General features: G+C 42.6%; 1 protein-coding gene across 4 annotated transcripts in view; it reads right to left on the minus strand.

Moving 5' to 3' along the window:
* The window catches only part of GPAT3 (glycerol-3-phosphate acyltransferase 3), a 66,965-nt gene extending 48,760 nt beyond the window's left edge, over positions 1-18,205 (minus strand). The window contains exons 1-3 of one of the 4 annotated variants that reach the window (XM_086704683.1): positions 18,182-18,205; positions 16,915-17,192; positions 8,540-8,606 (exon numbers count right to left, since the gene is read on the minus strand). In XM_086704683.1, coding sequence (XP_086560809.1) covers positions 8,540-8,606; positions 16,915-17,055 — 208 coding nt within the window. In that variant the 5' untranslated portion in view covers positions 17,056-17,192; positions 18,182-18,205. Of the gene's footprint in view, positions 1-8,539; positions 8,607-16,914; positions 17,193-17,344; positions 17,699-18,181 lie in introns of those variants that run through there. The other 3 variants (XM_086704684.1, XM_086704682.1, XM_025921540.2) reach the window with 3 other exon arrangements.
* Positions 18,206-19,111: the final 906 nt, after the last annotated feature.

Below are 19,111 nucleotides of genomic sequence, written 5' to 3' on the forward strand. Positions count from 1 at the left end.
TATGGACATTGTTGTAATCAATTCTCAGTCAACCCTGCAGAGAAACTAACAGGCATTTAGAATTAACAGGCAGAGTTTCAGTTTAACTAACATTTTAACATCCCATCCAGTATACTGTTAAGCCATCTCTTCTTGGCTGATGGACCCCATTAACTTTGTTGATTTGGACATAACTCGTTTGATTAAACAAGAAATCCCACAACAGAGAAGCGTCTATAAAACTTCATTGTCAAATAAGCCATCAAATCAATTATAATGTCAACATTATGGCTTGGCATTTATGTATAGTATCTTTTGTTTATAATTCTAAATGTTCTTAATAGATTTCATTTCTTTAAAAATTCTGTTGATGATTTGAATTGAAATGTTATGCGTTTCCTAAGATGCGACGAAGCCAACTTTCAGCAGGGAGTTTCCATTTGTGGAAGAGTTACCTCAACCTTCCAAGGGAGAATGAGAAGGCATGGATTGACCAGAGGAGCAGGTAAGGAAGGTATAGTTTAGGCAAGGAGTTGTGGCAAGCGATTCTGAATAGGAAAGACAAATTGGGCTTTCTTTTCAGTCTGCCCTGCCTACTTAAATGATCTGAAGGAGTCACTTGACCTCCTTCACCCATTGTTTTCTCATCAGGTAAGAGAGAATTACCAAGACCTCCCTCATGTAAATAATTTTGCACAATGGAGCCATTGTTTAATAAATGGTGGTGATTCTTATTATTATTGACAGGATTTTGTCTATAAAGTAGAAACAAAATGGAGAAGCTTTGTAGTTCTGACTAGGGTTTTCTCTGGGGAGTGTGTTAGGTGGGGAGATTAGTTTGGGGAACACTTCTAGAGTGACAAGCTGGATTTTAGATTTGATAGGTACCTGATGAGATGTCTGCTCCTCCCAATGTCACAGAGAACTTCTCTAAACCGAGAATGTCTTCTCAAGTTGACTATCCAGTCACCTGATCCAGCTATCTTCTCACTCTCAAAGAATCCCTGAGTCTCATTCTCATCTGACTTTTTCAAACCTCCACAATTCTGAGATGCAGGTACTCTCCCAATCCGCTGAGGAGTTTAGGACTAAGAGAGCCAAAGCACCAACAAGATGGCCAACAGCTAAACAGTGCTGGGGATAGAAAGATTTAAAACCTGCTTTTATCATTTATGTTTAAAAGCAAAATTCATTTCATAGAAAATAGGGATTGGGCACAGGGCACGTCACCTACTTTGTTCCTGCTACGTGACAAGAAAACAATGTGCAAAATAAGAGAGTATGTTTTATGAGCTTCCTAACTGCTTTCTTAAGTTAGGAGCCTTCCTTTCTGTGATTTAGGGCTTATATCACTCTCCTCCCACCCATCACTTTACAATGCAATGAAAGCCATTAGTCCGATCTGACTTTTTACTTTCTTTCCTGCCAGAACCACTCCTTCCTGCTTACTCACTGTTAGCCAGAATTAAATGTTAAGTCATCTCCTTTCCGGAGGTTAGAGTACATAGTTATACACAAGTCTCCAATCCATTCTAAAATAAAGCTCCCTCCAAAACAGCGTATTTTCATCAGATTATGAGGCAAAGTTTACAGAAAGAGTCCCTTGTCTCACTTCTACCTTTCCTTAAGGAGCAAGCTTCCTCTCCCATCATCCAGTGTTCTCTGCTCACCCTGTTGTTCACGTGCCTTACCTCACTTTCTGTCCTTCCCCACACCAGCCACACCACCAAAAACTGGAAATCAAGTTCTGCTCCCTCAAGGGCCTATTTGTTAGAAAACTAAGATAAATGATGCTAATGATATTGGATACCAATAGAAAAACACATTATTCTCTAAGAGCAGTGCTTTGCAAAGGAGAGGACAGAGGTTAGGAGACAGGAGAGGACTTTGCCCCCTGGGGACATATGTCAGTGTCTGGAGACACACTGATTGTCACATTAGGGGGTACACTACTATCATCTAGTGGGTAGAGACCAGGGATACTGCTAAGCATCTTACAATGCATTTACTCCCATGACAAAGGATTATTCAACCCAAAATGTCAGTAGTGCTGAGGCTGAGAATCCCAGCTCCAAAAGGTAATATATTTCGATTCCCATTGGTTTAAATGTCAACTCCAAGCATTGGACAGACTGAATGAAGATGTACTTTGGAGCAGGTAGGAAACCATCAATCACAATTGATTAGACAATTTTTATTGATAGACAAATTTTTATTTTCTATTATAAAACTACTTCCACCCATCAGACTAAAGACTCTAGTTGAGCAATTCTTAATATTCTTAATATCTTATTAGTTGGGTTTTTTTAATTTTTATGCTTAAAATAAAATTTTGAGTTCAACAAAGAAAAAAGAGACTTATTGTCATATTTGCTTCAGGTATTCTTTTTTTTTGTTTAAGGAAGGTCAATTTTTTTTAATGTTTATTTATTTTTAAAAGAGAGCACGCAGGGGAGAGACAGAAAGAGGGGGACAGAGAATCCAAAGCGAGCTCTGCACTGACAGTGGCGAGCCTGATGTGGGGCTTGAACTCATGAACCCCATGATCATGACCTGAGCTGAAGTCGGACGCTCAACCGAGTGAGCCACCCAGGCGTCCCTTCAGATATTCTTTAAAGAAAACAATTAGAGATACAGTTAAAGCCCATCTCCCCACCTTTTCTCCTCCCTCCTAGAAGATAAACACTAACCTATAGTACATTTCATTTCCACATATATTTTACACTTATCTACATATATCTACATAATTATATGGTATCTGCGTATAGTAATAATTTTAAATAAATGTTACACCATACGTTATTTTCGCGTAACATTAAGATGTACATACTTTGTTCTCTTCATGTAAATCCAGTTAGTTCATTTGAACTAGCTCACATATTAATTCTCCTCCTGATGAGTGACAGGATTGTTGCCCTATTTTCACTATTGGTATCCATTTGATGCATGTCTCCTAATACATACATGCTGAGAGTTTGGGTGGGTTTGATATCTTAGGAAAAGTGGAATTACGGGGCTACCGTGTAATGGGTCTTCAGCTGTGCCAAATTGCTCTCCTAAGTGGTTGATTAAATTTCATTATATTGCTTAGAAATACAGAGGACTAATCTGACGGTTTACAAACAAACAAATAAACAAGCAAAAGAATTAAACCTTGTCTTCCACAGAGCTACATCAAGCTGTGAGGATAAAAATGCAAGGTATGCAAGCGAAATTTTTCAGAATCACCTGCTATTAAGAACTGCTATTTTGCTTCAAGAACAAAAATTATACTCCATCTGTCCAATAAGCCATGTCAATAAATAAATAAACAAACAAGTTCGTGGGCCATGACTGAATCTCAATTCAAATAAATCAATTATAAAAACATTTTGAAACTGTTAGGGGAATTTATATATGGACTGTATATTAGATGATATTAAAAAATCAGGTTTGAATTAAAGGGATAATAGCACTGATTATTTTTCAATCCTGTTTTAAAAACACACGAAAAGGGGTGCCTGGGTGGCTCAGTTGGTTAAGCACGGAACTTTAGCCCAGGTCATGATCGTGTGTTTTGTGGGTACAAGTCCCACATCAGGCTCTGTGCTGAGAGCTCAGATTCTGTGTCTCCCTCTTTCTCTGCCCTCCCTTGCTCATGCTCTGTCTTTCTTTCTCAAAAATAAACATTTAAAAAAAATTTTAATTTAAAAATGCATGAAAGGATATGAAATTTTATACTGCATTGAATATTTTAGCAGAAAGTAAGAAGGCATAGATGAATCAGGTGTGGCAAAATCTTGACAAATATTGCCTATATTGGGTTCAATATACTATTTCTCTACCTTTGTGTGTGTTTGAAAATTATCATCATCTTCATCACCACCATCAGGCACAAGATTTATAAATAGAGGCAGACTAATAAAAGCATTTGGCTGTGATAAGGAAAAATCTCACGCTATAATCCTTCCATATCCCATAAATGGATTATTTTTCTCTCTACAAGTAGCTAGGCAAGTTCCAATATTTTATCAGCAAGATAACCCCTTTAAATGCATTATACTCTATATCCTTGAGGACTTGTACTCAGGGAGTTTATGCCAAGACAATACTAGTTGACAATTAGTTGATGTAAACAGACTATCAAAAACAGCCTGCCCGAAGCAAAAATGAGTATAGAAAATGATACTCAAATTTCTGTCACAGAATATTATCCCACATTTTCTATAAATTCAAGGTTATTGAATTTATAATATCTTTATTGTAAGTTACAATAAAGATAAATATAGCAAATAAAAATCTTTATTGAATTTACAATATCTTTATCTTGTGAATTTATTAAATTCACAATATTGATGTGACTTATATTGTACCAGCATCACCATGGTTGATCAAGTCTCACAGAAAGAATTCCAAGAGTAAAATCAGTGGAAATGTTAAGCAGCCTGAATTCTCTCTGAATAGGTATAACATGAGAAGTTTCTCCACAGCATTTTGTCCTTTGTGTGTGTTTGGGTGGAGGAAGAGATGGGCTCTGGGGGTAAGACGCACAGGGCAGGAGAGAAATTCAGCACGGGGCTTCACTAACAACAGGCCATGTGACCACAGATCCCTGTGTGTGATGCCTCCTGAAGTGGGGCAAAGGGGAGGACTGAGGAGGTGGCATGCATCTGGCATGCAGATAACGCTAAGTCAGGCCAGCGCCACATTCTAGAAAACAGTGCCACAATGACTGAACCATAGCCTCTATTTATTGGTTTTGTTTGAGACACTCCAGGCCAAGGGCAAATTCGGGCCTTTCATCCTGCCTGTTGACCTATGGTGGGTAATTGTTCAAAATGTCCTAGTAATATAATGCAATGTACAGTGGAATTCATCTTGAGTCATGAAAATGGCATAATGAATCATAATGATTACAAGTGCAATCCTAATTACTATTTGAAATCTATTGCACAAGAAGTCCTCCAAATCAGTTAGGCACCCAAGGGTGAGGTTGGGGGCTTTTTTTTTTTTTTTAAATAAATATAGCATAAAACTACAGTTTCATTGTTTTATTTGGGGTGGTTTTTTTGTTTGTTTGTTTGTTTTGAGAGAGAGGGGGGATGTGCAAGTGAGAGGGGGACAGAGAGAAAGAGAATCTCACCTGGGGCAGAGAGAGAAAGAGAGAGAGAGAGAGAAAAGCAGGGCTCATGATCAACCCAAGCCAGGCTCAAGCTCACCCACTGTGGGACTCAAACTCACAAACCGTGAGATCATGACCTGAGCTGAAGTCAGATGCTTAATGACTGAGCCACCCAGGCACCCAAGGTTGGTGGCTCTTATTAATAGTTGATGGTCCTTTGCACTATTTACAACAAAGTAAAATAAAAGTTGATACTATCTCCATCAGACCACATACCTGGGTCCGAGAAGATGCATTTGTCCTAAGGCTGGAGTGATAAAGCACAGCTGATGCAGAGAAGCAAAGGACCCAATAGCCTTCTTGTCTCTTGTTTTAGCCTCCCCAGCATATGAGCCCTCAGGAAACAAAAACTAGGGTAGAGGGGACTTCTACATTCTCCACTGAGTCAGGATGCTCAGAATAACACAGTTACTTGAAGAGGGGGGGAAATATTTACCTTCATGGTTGTATTAACAATGAGGAAAAGTCCTTAAAACTGGAAGAAGAAGGTGCAATAACAGAGCTTCCTAAAGAGCTCTTGCTCATGATCATATCTGAAGCTCCATCAATAAATGAGACAGATTTTTACCAGAAGATACAGCAGAATATGGCTAAAGACAGAAGAGGATTATTTAACCACAAAGGTAATATTTCTCTAGGTCAGATTTTAGCTGTCTTACTAATAAAGGCACAGGAGAAATACACTGAAAAAGGGGTCTCACTGGAAAGAGAGACTTAAAAAGTATTTCCAAAAATGTGCTTCGGGGCACCTGGACAGCTCAGTCGGTTAAGCCTTGACTTTGGCTCAGGTCAGGAGCTCATGGTTCATGAGTTCGAGCGTTGCATCGGGCTCTGTGCAGACAGTGCAGAGCCTGCTTCAGATCCCCGGTTTCCCTCTCTCTCTGCCCCCTTCTCCCCGGCCCTCTCCCAAAAATAACTTTTTTTTTTTTTTTTTTTTTTAATGTGCTTCATTAAGTAAAAGAGCAGCAGAGTGAATTTTGGGTGCAGAAAATAAACATAACTATTTTCCCTGTTTAGCAATTCTCTCCCTCTCAGTTTCGTAAACCTGTCATCAGCACTATATCATTCAGACATCACATCCGCACTCTTGGGGCCCTTGGTCTGCCTGTGACCCTTGCCTCAACTTTGACCGACTCAACGCTGACTCGGGCTACTGTTGGCTGCAGTACAGAGACATGATGCTCCGAAGGCAGAAGATTGCACCAGCCAGGCACACAAGTGCTCAGTGTGTTTCATCACCCTTGGCCAGTCTATCTAGGATTAAGATATTACCTCTTGCTGACTCCAAACAGCAGGATGTATCAATAGGGCACACACCCTCTAACAGGGCTACCCAAGCAGGATGCAAATCAGAATGGGAATGGAGGTGCATACCATGCACACTTGTGGGATTAACAGAGACGAAAGCAGGATATATCAGAGCCTAAATTAGATCCCACGTTGTCCTTTGCTTATGCACCTACTTTAGCATTTATCACAGTGACCGGTCAGATACCTGTCTCCCCAGAGGAACCTTATCTTCATCATCTTTGGATTCCCCACCAACCTTACAGATATCAAATGCTCGTAACTGCAATAGTCACTCCCAATTTCATGGCTAAAAGGAAAGATGGCTACTCTGAATGAAAGAAGAAAATTTGGTAGTCTTCAGCCATACTCTAAACCATTATGATTTGTTTTCTCCTCTTGTTCGCTTCTATTCTTTCCTGGTGGTACCATGGAAAAGACAGATGTGTGACCAAAAAAAAAAAAAAATTCAACAAGTGACAATACTCACTTCTATTTAGGCTAAAAAGTGCTAAGGAAACTCACCTAGAGATTTTAATCCTCTTAACCTACCAAATCGAAACACCTTGTGCCCTTTTAAATTCATGGCCCAACACATGCACCACCAATACCCCAATCTCTAGGGCTCTACAGAATTTCACTCAAGATCAGTGACAGCCCAGGGGTGCCTGGGTGGCTCAGTCGATTAAGCATCTGATTCTTGACCTCGGCTCAGGTCATGATCTCACAGTTCTTAAGTTTAAGCCCCACATTGGGCTCCACGCTGACAGCCTGGAGCCTGCTTGGCATTCTGTCTCTCCCTCTCTCTCTGCCCCTCCCCTGCTCTCTCTCTCTCTCTCAAAACAAATAAACTGACAACAACAACAAAAAATCAGTGACAGCCCAAAGTCTTACGAAGTACAACAGAAAAACCAGCAATAAAGTTTGTTGTCTCCTTAAATCATAAGGAGTACGTAATCATAACGTACATTTTTAAATGTACCCAGAAACAGAAAATATTAGTAGATCTGCTATGTCCAAGAGAAGGTACCTGGCAATAAAAAGGGGATTGTGTAGCACCGAAAATATCTAATTTTGGTAAAATGTTACTGATGATAATACTTGGTGTCCAAGTATATACACCTTGAAGGTCTATTAGCTGCTTCAATCATTTGAACATAACAATCCATTTACACAAAATGAGCCAATGTTTTCGCTCAAATACTTTATTTCCAAAATGCACTGTGGTATACCATTTCTACAATTTCTCCTAGACAAGCCTCTGGAAGATTAAGTTCCTTCCAGTGAAGGGCTTGACACTTTGGTCATCTTTTATCCTAAATTAGATAGGCACAAAATTGTCTGCACATTATTTTTGGAAAACACACAAAGGCTTAGTCTTTTAATTAAATCAAGTTCCTAATTTCGTAGTCATCCTTTCCATAGAATTCTACTCTCCTATGATCCCCCGTGTCTTAACCAATTCTTAAAATTCTTACCCCAAAAGTGAAAAGGTTTGTTGGAACAAAAGCAAAGCAGTAATGGATACACGAGTGAGCTCAGCTGACTTGTCAGCTCACTTCTAACAAAAATTAAACAGCTTTCTGTACTGTAGGACATTTCTGAGCCTTTGTTGCTGTATAATATTACTTTCCAAAAGTAAGGTATAGCATGTGGTGATTCCCAAACTTATTTCATGGGGCAGTTATTATTTATTTCATGTATTATCAATCAGTCGTTAGCAGGAAAGGGTATTTTGAGGAACATTTTTGAGAACCGCAAGTTAGACTACAGTGCTAATAAAAACCTCAAAAATAGGTTTAACTCCAAAGGAGTCCAATTAGCATTATTTTTTCAAAACATTGACTGCATCTTGAAAACTATAGGCAGACATCTTCAAATGTATGCCTTTAGAAGTAAGAACACATAGATGAACTAGCACATTATTACCACCTTTCCAGTGAAAACTCATTCAAAACTCAGGCAACTGCTATTTTGCATAAAGAACAAAATTATGACTGATCCTAGGCCTATAGAATGCACTGCTCTCTGCATATTTCAAGTTCAAATTTGGTAGATGTAAATTTTTACAGTGTGGATATGTTAGCCATCATAACTGAAAAGGAGACTTACCAACAGAAGCTGAGTTTTTAAGGACCGACTCCTTTGAGACTCCCTTTTCAATGCGTATTGTGGCCCACTGTTCAAAAATAAGTAGTGTTGTTAATTTAAACTGTTCCATAGACACAATGTAAAATACTCAAACCATGCTTATACAGAAGTGAAATTAAACATTATGCCCAGGACTATCTGAATTAAAGAGATACCTCAGTAAATCTCAGAAGTAGCAATATTCCAAGTCTCAAGTATACTCTTTTATATTAGTTACTGATCATGCCCTATTTACCCTATATAAACCCTATTTAAACCCCTCACACACACCTGGTACCCCAATAAACTACTCCTTGAAAAGGTCATGAAGCATGTCAGGCAAGAGCTCAGGTTATGGCATCAACACTGAGTTCAGGGGCGCCTGGGTGGCTCAGTTGGTTAAGAGTGCGACTTTGGCTCAAGTCATGATCTCACGGGTTCGAACCCCGTATCGGGCTCTGTGCTGACAGCTCAAAGCCTGGAGCTGCTTCGGATTCTGTGTCTTCCTCTCTCTCTGCCCTTCCCCTGCTCATGCTCTCTCTCTCTCTCTCTCAAAAATAAATAAACGTTAAAAAAATTTAAAAAGACTAAGTTTAAAGTTACTTAATCCCTCTAGGCCTCCATTTCCTCATCGGTAAAATGAGGATAATAGTTCCTATCCCATATGGATGCTATGAGGATTAATTGAAACATGGGGCCCAAGGGGCGCCTGGGTGGCGCAGTCGGTTAAGCGTCCGACTTCAGCCAGGTCACGATCTCACGGTCTGTGAGTTCAAGCCCCGCGTCAGGCTCTGGGCTGATGGCTCAGAGCCTGGAGCCTGTTTCCGATTCTGTGTCTCCCTCTCTCTCTGCCCCTCCCCCGTTCATGCTCTGTCTCTCTCTGTCCCAAAAAAATAAATAAACGTTGAAAAAAAAAAAATTAAAAAAAAAAAAAAAGAAACATGGGGCCCAAAAAATAACTATGTTTTCATAACAAATTAGGCATTCAGGGGCAAGACACATTCAAACAGACCTAATTGCCTATGTCAGAAATAGCTTAAGATTTGGAGAGCTTGGGGTGCCTGGGTGGCTCAGTCGGTTGAGTGGCCGACTCTGGCTCAGGGCATGATCTCACGGTTCGTGAGTTCAAGCCCCGCGTCGGGCTCTGTGCTGACAGCTCAGAGCCTGGAGCCTGTTTCAGATTCTGTGCCTCCCTCTCTCTGACCCTCCCCCATTCATGCTCTGTCTCTCTCTGTCTCAAAAATAAATAAACATTAAAAAAAATTTTTTTTTAAAAATAGGCTTGGAGAGCTGGATAGGGTGCCTGGGTGGCTCTGGGTTTCAGCTCCAGTCACGATTTCACAGTATGTGGATTTGAGCCACACATTAGGCTCCACACTGACAGCAGGGAGCCTGCTTGGGATTCTCTCTCTCTTTCTCTTTCTGCCCCTCCCCTGCTTGCACACTCTCCCTAAGTAAATAAATATTAAAAAAAAAAAAAAAAAAAAAAAAAAAAAAAAGACGTGGGGAGCCGGAAAGGAATTAGTGAAATCGCTAACAAAGGAAACCACCTGCCGACCTGTCACTTGCTTCTGTGGGGATGGACAGGGAAAATGTTATGAATATGAGGAACCACACATCTGTGAGAATTTAAGAACGGGGAAAATCAATTCCCATTTAAAAAAAAATTTTTTTTTAATGTTTGTTTATTTTTGACACACACACACACACACACACACACACACACACACAGAGTATGAGCGGGGGAGGGGCAGAGAGAGCCAAAGACACAGAATCTGAAGCAGGATCCAGGCTCTGAGCTGTCAGCACAGAGCCCATTGTGAGGCTTAAACCCACGAGCTGTGAGATCATAACCTGAGCCGAAGCTGGACACAACCGACTGAGCCATCCAGGCATCCCAATTCTCATTTTATTTTGAATGTACATGGAAGTATAAAGAAATACACCAAGATGTGACTTGTTATTTGCTTCTTTATGTGCTTTTTTATGCATTTCCAAAATTATCAACCATTAACAATAGTTCAAAAACCACAAATGAACTAACTTTTGTTGACAGCATCCTGGAAAATCCCTATGACTATTTTTCTACTTTAGAAAGGGAACAAATAGGGGCGCCTGGGTGGCGCAGTCGGTTAAGCGTCCGACTTCAGCCAGGTCACGATCTCGCGGTCCGTGAGTTCGAGCCCCGCGTCGGGCTCTGGGCTGATGGCTCAGAGCCTGGAGCCTGTTTCCAATTCTGTGTCTCCCTCTCTCTCTGCCCCTCCCCCGTTCATGCTCTGTCTCTCTCTGTCCCAAAAATAAATAAACGTTGAAAAAAAAAATTTTTTAAAAAAATGAAAAAAAGAAAGGGAACAAATAAAATATTATTTAAATGATTACAATGGTGATTACAATTCCAGAAGCTAATATTGTCAAAGGGGACGGGGGAGTGGGAGGAGGAAGGGTGAAATTAGAGGTGAAAGGCATTGTGATCGTTATAATTAGGACTTAAGTGCCCTTGAAGGAGCAAAAAGAATTTATCAAAAACCTAGTGGCAAAAAACAGGTATTTCTAGGCTCACAAGGAATTAAACAAATTTTTAAAAATTCAAATCAATAAGAAAATGACAGAAAGAGACTACTAAATGACCTAAAACCTATACCTGAAGGTCATGAAGTAGGGCATGATCTGACTACGTCAGGACCCCTGCACAACATCCCAAAGAGCCAAGTAGGAACATGCTATTTGTGCTTAGAGAACAGCCTATAAATAGAGACTTAATCTTCTGGGCTTCAAGTGGCAAGTCACAAATGATAATCAGACTCAATCTTAATCTGATTGCAGCCTTTTCCCTTCCTTGCTGATTTGGTGTAGGAGTTCTCAAACTCTAGATATACCTCCCATGTCTTCTCAATAGAAGGAAAGGTTTATTTCCATAGTTTTTCCACTTTAAAGCTTTAGCACCTGTTATCATTTATAAGTAGCAATATGATTTTATATTTTATATAAATGATAATTACCTTAGATTAAGACAATTATTCCATGCTTATTTTATGGAAAATATTGATATTTTGAGGCTGTTATGGGCTGATTTTGTGTCTCTCCCAAAATTCATATGTTGAAGCCCTAACTCCCCGGTATCTCAGAATATGGCTGTATTGGAGATAGGACCTTTTAAAAAAGGTGACAAAGTTAAAAAATGAGGTCTTTAGGGTGGGCCGTACTCCAATATGATTGGTGTCTTCATAAGAAGAGGAAATTTGAACACACAGAGACACCAGGGATTTGCACACAGAGAGGAAAGGCCATATGAGGACACAGAACGCAGCCATCTGCAAGTCAAGGAGAGAGGGAGGCCTCAGAAGAAACCAAACCTGCCAACAACAGTTTCATTTTGAACTTCAAGCCTCCAGAACTGTGAGAAAACAAATTTCTGTTGTTTAAGCCCCCCAGTCTGTGGTACTTTGTTATGGCCGCCAGAGTGAACGAATACAGGGGCGTGCTTCATACAGCATGATGTACTACAAAGAGCTCCATGTTCTGTCACAAGTATCAGAATGCATAACCTCTCCTGAAATGGTCACGCCAAAGGTCTGTCCTACAAAATGCAGTTACAAATTTTCAGGTGGAAGGAGAAGTCATTTAATGTCAAAGGAAATTTGCACTAGAAAACCATTTTCTTCTTTGGGCTTACTCTCCAGCAAAAGTGAAAAGCGCTAACGCTTTGCAGCCAGACACATATGCATACGAATCGCAGTTGTGTGCTCCTGGCTGTATTCGGCTCTGATGAAAGGTTGTCACCTCTTGGGACCCCAATTTCATCATCCCTAAACCAGGGACAATACCAAGATAAAAGAGTAAGGAAGATAATCTTTCCAATGACCACCACCCAGTAGGCCTCAAAGTAGAAAACACTGGCTTCCTCCTCCCACTTCACGCCCCAAAATTTATTAGCTTCCAAAATGATCACTTTTTCGCAAACCACCCAGTGCATTTCCCACAAAATAGCTACTCCACTTCCACCATGCCAAATGATCAAGTAAGCCCGAAGACAGAGGTTGGAATATCTCTTCAGAGGTTCCCAACCTCTTATAGTGGTTATCTCAAAACACATCTGCCTCTTGCCCACAGGATGATGCTGAAGTATGATAGTAGTTTCTAATCCCCATGGCTACTCCCATCTCACTTCTCCCTACAAAGAAAGGTTGAAAGACACTGCCTTCAAATCAGGTTCTCACTCTACTTAGTTTTAAAACTCCTCTTGGGGAGCAAAAGGTAGCTGTCTCTAATTCACCAAAAAAAGAAAACAGGTTAAGTCTGAGTTTTAAAGCTTAGATCAAAAGCTTGCAAAAATGATACTGTCATCTAGACAATTACAACTTTTAGTTTTTACACTAAAAAGACATTTAAAGATTAACTAAAAAGAGAAAAGGAGAGGATGAAAATATATACAATTACATACAAATTCAAAGTATTAGGTTTATGCAGATAACAGCAGGCCACTGTCTGTAGCCTAATAAAACAGTTTTCTTGACAAATCTGTCATCTTGGCAGAGCAAGAACTCAGGCTCTAGATTCAAATTAAAATCCTAATTCTACTACGAACAGCTGTGTGCCACTATCTGGACAAATTAACTCTCTGAATCTCCATTCCCCAATCTATCAGTGGGAGTAATATAGACTATGTCAGAGAGTTGTGCATTTAAGCACAATGCCTGGGTAGCTTTTCTTTATTATTACTTTCTGTCATAAACAGCCATGGCCTTCTAGCACATTTATTGTATTTCCAACACCAGGAATAACACCTGAATATCATATTAACGGAGGTGTTATAAACCATCCTACATGACATTTATTGACATGTCTTTTGAAAAGATGAAAAGCTAATTGGTGGATGGAGGAAAGTATAAAGGGGAAGAAAAATAATCAAGACAAAAGGTAGGGTGACTGGCTAGCTCAGTGTATAGAGCATGCAACTCTCAATCTTCAGGTCGAGTAGGCAGAAAGCCTACTTAAAAAAATATATTTTTAATAAAATAAAATAAAAGGCAAGAATAGTCTGCTCTGAGTATGGATGCTAACTCATTAAAGATCTGAAGATGGGTTAAATCTCAAGCCACATAGGAGCAAAGACAAACAAAAAATAAAAACAAGACCATTTCCATTCAAACTCCACTGAGATTTGAGCACCTACTGTGTATCGTGCTTTCCCTGACCTCTCCTCATTTCATGCACACGATACAGTAACTCTCGGAGGCATTCTCCTATACCCCCCGGTAGAAACTAAGGGTGAGATGTTAAGTGACCTGCCCAAGGTCACAAGGCCAGAAATTTGGAGGAATCTGTTTATCCTTCCATCTTATTTCTCAAAAGCTGAGGGAAAAATTAGCCCCGTAGACATTCATTATCTGTCCATTGACTGTATTACCTGGTTAGATTAGATAATTTACATACCATTGCCCTACCTTCTTCTCCACCAATGCTATACTCTCTTCCCAGTCTTTATTTCCCTCTAATCATGAGCCTTAGGCCAACAAATAGCAATCCTCACCCCCCCTTACCCCCATTGATTTCTGTGGTTGAAAACAGCACTTAATCCATACTCTGTGGTTGAAAACAGCATTAAATCCATGCTCCTATTTAATATACATGAAAACTTCACACACGCGCCCTCCAGAATTTCTGATACACCCCCTACAATCCAGATGGACTACCCTCTACATATCCCCACCCAAAAGTTTTACTTTTCATAGTTTGAATTGCTAAAAACAATTTTCCCAATATAAAGTTGTAATAATGCCATCTATACTCCTTAGAAATGATTATATACCCCTTGAAAAATCACTGGTTCAGAGAAAGATACAGCCAAATCCGTTGAAAACAAAGTGCAATGAGTAACTGAAGGGTTGGGCTTTGCATAGAATCTACAAAAAGACATCATTTGTCCAGACCTAAAGATGTCCTAATACTAAGCAAACAGCACAAGTTTTGAGGGAATTATCCCTACGGTCAGGAAAAGCAATCCGCTATACTACCCACCGCCTAACAGAAATGTCTTTGAAACATCTAAGGCTGTTCTGGCTGAAGGATGAGAAACCCTGGGTCACCATTTCCCTCCCCTGTGCCTAAAGCAGACATCACTATGGGATCACAGCTCCTTCCTGATGAGCCCAGAGGCTCCCAACCACAGGCACTCCGAGCAACTATTGTCAGAGCTGGCCCACAAAATGAATCTCCATTCTAATTACATATATGCCAAGCATCACTCTGACCCAAAAGCTTACTCTCAGCAAAAACGGAAGTTCCTTATGCTGCCATCTACCTGGTTTCCAAGCTAAGTGGTCTATCTCCCACTAACCAAGCAGTGCATCTCTGAAAAGTCTCTTCAACTCTAGATGGACAAAAATTAAAACTTGAGGCCCTACCTAATTGATGGTCAGACTCTAAGCTGGATATATCCCTTCCAAGTATAGAAGTTATTTGCCAGGTTGACAGCAACTAGCTGGCCTCTCTCCTTGACAACTCTTCAGTCATACATTGAATTATCAAAGCAAGACCAACAGGAGTCAGCCGCTGAAAACCAGTGTGTGCAATTTACCTTCACTCCAATGTCACTTGGGGTATAAACTCCAAAAGACACTGCTGTATGGGAGAACAATTCAACCATTTCAGAGTTCTGAGAAAGAGTTCTGAACACCAGCCAAAGAGGATCATCTGCTATGGGGAAAGTATTTGAAGAAGATCTAGCAGTAAGAGGCAGCCTGAGAAGTTCACAGCACAGTGTGACCAAGTTCGGAGCGTGAAGTCAATACAAAAGGTTCAAAACTGCAATATCTCCCAAGCAAAAACAAAACACCTTTGAACCCATGAGGGCTGAGGATAAAGAATCAAATATGACTAGACAGAAAAATAACCAAGAGAAAGAAAGTGCAACAAAAATCTGGGGCAAAACAGGAGATTAGCAGGTAGAAGAGAGTCTCAGGAGTTTAGTAGGTGAGAGATTAGCAGGTAATCTCCAGGTGGGAGATTAGCAGTTTACAGATGTGTATCTGGGAGCCACCCCACTCACTGAGGGAGAAGAGCAAATAAAGCCAAGTTCTGGGGGTAGACGGAAAAGAAGGGCAGAAAAATGAGAACCCATATTAGAAGGTACCAGCGAAGTTAGAGAAACCAGGATGCTAGAGTCTAAATAATAATAATATTCTTTTAATAGCAGCAAACGTTGATATAGCACCTAACACCCCACAGGCACCTTTCTAAAATGCTTGACGTGTTAGGTCAGTTAAACAACCCTATGCAAATAGGTGTTAAATTGTTATTCCTATTTTACAGATGAGGAAAAGGAAGCACAAGAAGTAGGTGACTTCCCTGAGGTCACATATTGAGAAGCAGAACTGGGATTTTGGAACCAAATCTAAGCAAACCTGTATCTAGAGTCCGTCCTCCTAAATCACTAGACCACAGGTCCTCTCCTCAGTTAAGACTCCTGTCTCCACTTAACTCAAGCAAACCGCTGAACTTAGCTCTAAGTCTCAGTTTCCTTGCCTGTAAAAGGGGGATAACATTGGCCCTCCCTACCTTCCAAGGCTTTGGGGAGCGTCTGATGAAAGAGCAAATGGGAAAGCCCTGTGTAATTTAATTAAGCTTTGTGTAAGGGTGAGCTGCTGTTCCCTACCAGGCTCACGTCCATCTAACTTACCAGCTTTCTTAGCAGAATTTGGAAACAGGAGTGTAGAGAGAACAGAGATCAAAGAATATAAACTTACGATGACATTTCAAGTGCTTTTGGTTAGATAAAATTTCCATGACTCCATTAAAACATAATCAGATTTCTCACTACCGCCCCGCAATTGCTTTCTTATCTTGAACATAACTTAGAACAGGATGCCTTTCTGGACAGCATGCCTTAGTACACGAAAAGGACCTCTGAAACCTGGGGCTGTAAAAACTAAGGAAGGTGAAGGGACAAGGGCACTACATCATGGATATAAAAGAATCGATGATATAAAAGACGGCTGCACTGTTATTCTAATCAGTAATAATAATAATAATAATAATAATAACAACAACAACAACAATAATAGCAGCGGGTGAGGATGGCTCTGCATTCAACTAGGGGAACAATACGGTGGTCTCATGGTCTCAGCCCGGATCCCTTCACTCTGAAGGAGTAGCCAGGATGCTGTCTGGGCGCTACTGAGGGGGATAAACTGAAACGCACAGCCCTCGGGACCGCTGACCTTAGGAACTGGTCCCCTCGCATCAACTTGGCTCTCAACAGCTCTACTAGCGGCCACCACTGCCCCAAGTTCTCTCTCCCTAAAGCCCTCAAACGGTGCTGGGGCGCCGCCTCCCCCCCCCCCCCCCCCGGCACTCACCTCTAAAGTTTTCACCAAGAGCTTCATGTACATCTCAGAGATGCCCAAAGACACCCCGAAGGCCGAAGGCAGGAGGATGAGGCAGATCACCAGCGTCAGCCAGGTGGAAAGGATCTTCCCGGCCAGCTCTGCGCCCTCCATGGCTCGGCGCACCCTCTCCGAAGGAGTCCACGGGAGACAGCTGTCCCTGTCCCCAGGCAGTGGGGCAGCAGCTCCGGGAGCGGAGGCGCGGAGCCGGGCTCCGGAGAGTCAGAGCCGCCGCCTCCTGGCACTCACCTCTGCGGGGAAAGAAAAAAAAAAGGAAGGAAAAAACTTTCAGAACGACGGCAATTTCCTTCCTTCCCTTTCGGGCTCCTCCCGGCCCGGCCGGTTAACTCTTTCTCCGCTGGAGGCCCAGGCCAGCGCCGAAGCCACACCAGCGGGCACAGACCTGGTCGTGCCGGCCAGAGGACGGGAGCTGGGGGGTGAGCGAAGTGACACGGCGGCGCGGGCAGGACAGAGCAGTCGGGAACGCGCCCCACCCTTGTGCCTAATTTCCTCTGGGTGGCGATTACGACGACTCAACGGCTGACTCACAGAGGCCCTCCCGGAGGCCCTCCCCGAGCGCGGATCCCTGCGGGCGCACCGCACCACTGCACACCGGCCACTTCCACAGCCGTGCGGAACGGGTCCCAGGCCGAGCACCGTGCCGGGGGCAGGCTGCGCTTCCGCGCCCGGCGCCCTATTTCTGCGCCCTGCCCGCGCCCCACCTCCCCCGCCACCCAACGGGGAGCTTCCAGGCGGGAATCTGCACCGCCAGCGCCGCAGCCTCCCGGGAGGCCTCCCTTCTTCCCCGCGCCCCGCCTTCCCCAGCACGCCTAGCCAAGGTCCTTTAGGGAGCAGAGTTTTCTGCAAAATGTTCGCATTTCTTCACCTCCAGAATGAACCACTGACGCACCCGGGACTCTTGAGAAGGTCACGTTTGTGTGGTTGTAAAACAACCTCTTTAGAAGAGCTTTCAAGAAGAGGGAAAGGCACAGAGCGCCGCTGAGCCGCGGTTTGCGCCGCTTTTGCAGGTCTCCCACGCCTCCCTGCCCTCTCGCCTGAGCGGCTGTGCGGCTCTCCCCTGCTCCCCGGGAGAGGGGAAAGCTCTCTCCACGAGTCTCCTACTCCACTCAGCCGCCATCTCCCTGGCACAGGAATCCTTGGGCTGGGGGTCCCTCTCTTCCTGGGGGAAGATTCCAACCAGTTTGCCCAACCAACCGTTCACCCAACACCCTGAGCGCACAGAAGCTGCAGAAAAATGCCAGGCCGGCTCAAATCTTCACCACGCTGACGCGCGCCTCCTGGGCGTTCAGTTCCCCTCCGCACAGCCGCCTTGCTAGCCCTTACTGGAACAATGAAGGGCAAAACCCTATGTGGCTGTTTGCTTCACTGCAGCTCATGTCTCTTGGGGACCTACTCTGTTTTTAAGAACGAACCTGAGACGGGATGCCCAGACTGTAGGAGACAGAAAATCAGGCTGCCCAGGGCTTCCAGATCATTACCGAATGAGACCAAACTCTCCTACAGACGGGTCTCTTCCAGGTGTTATTTCAAGCTGGAAAAACTGGGAGGGCAAGCGAACTGAATTGAAGCAGTATTGATAGCAAATACTGTAAAGAGAGCTGCCCCTGCCTAGGGTGTGGAGGAAGTGGGGTGTAGAAAGATGCAGAGAAGCCCCAAACCAAAGAATGTAAATGTTTGCCCTCTGCACCTTCTGCCAGGTGTGTATCACAACCTCCTCCCCAGCTAAGAAAGAAAAAAAAAAATTATGATTTGGTCATGAGAACCAAGTTATGAATGAAGTTTTAGGGGCTTGGCTTCTCTGTATGTTCTGCCAGTTTTCAAAAACAAGGAAGACACAATTGCCAAAATCTGTCCAGAGTCCTTGCTGAAAATAAACATATATTTAGCATAAAACCTCAAAGATTCTGGGGTGGGTGCCTGGGTGGCTCAGTCGATTGAGCATCAGACTTGGGCTCAGGTCATGATCTCATGGTTAGTGAGTTCAAGCCCCATGGGGGGGGGGGGGGGTGGGCTCTGTGCTGACAGCTCAGAACCTGGAGCCTGCCTCCCATTCTGTGTGTATGTCTCTCTCTCTCTCTCTCTGCCTCTACCCCACTCATACTTTGTGTGTGTGTGTGTGTGTGTGTGTGTGTGTGTGTGTGTGTGTGTC

Source organism: Puma concolor, chromosome B1 (genome assembly GCF_028749965.1).
Source record: "Puma concolor isolate L17-30 chromosome B1, mPumCon1.1.hap2, whole genome shotgun sequence".
Taxonomy (NCBI): Eukaryota; Metazoa; Chordata; class Mammalia; order Carnivora; family Felidae; genus Puma; species Puma concolor.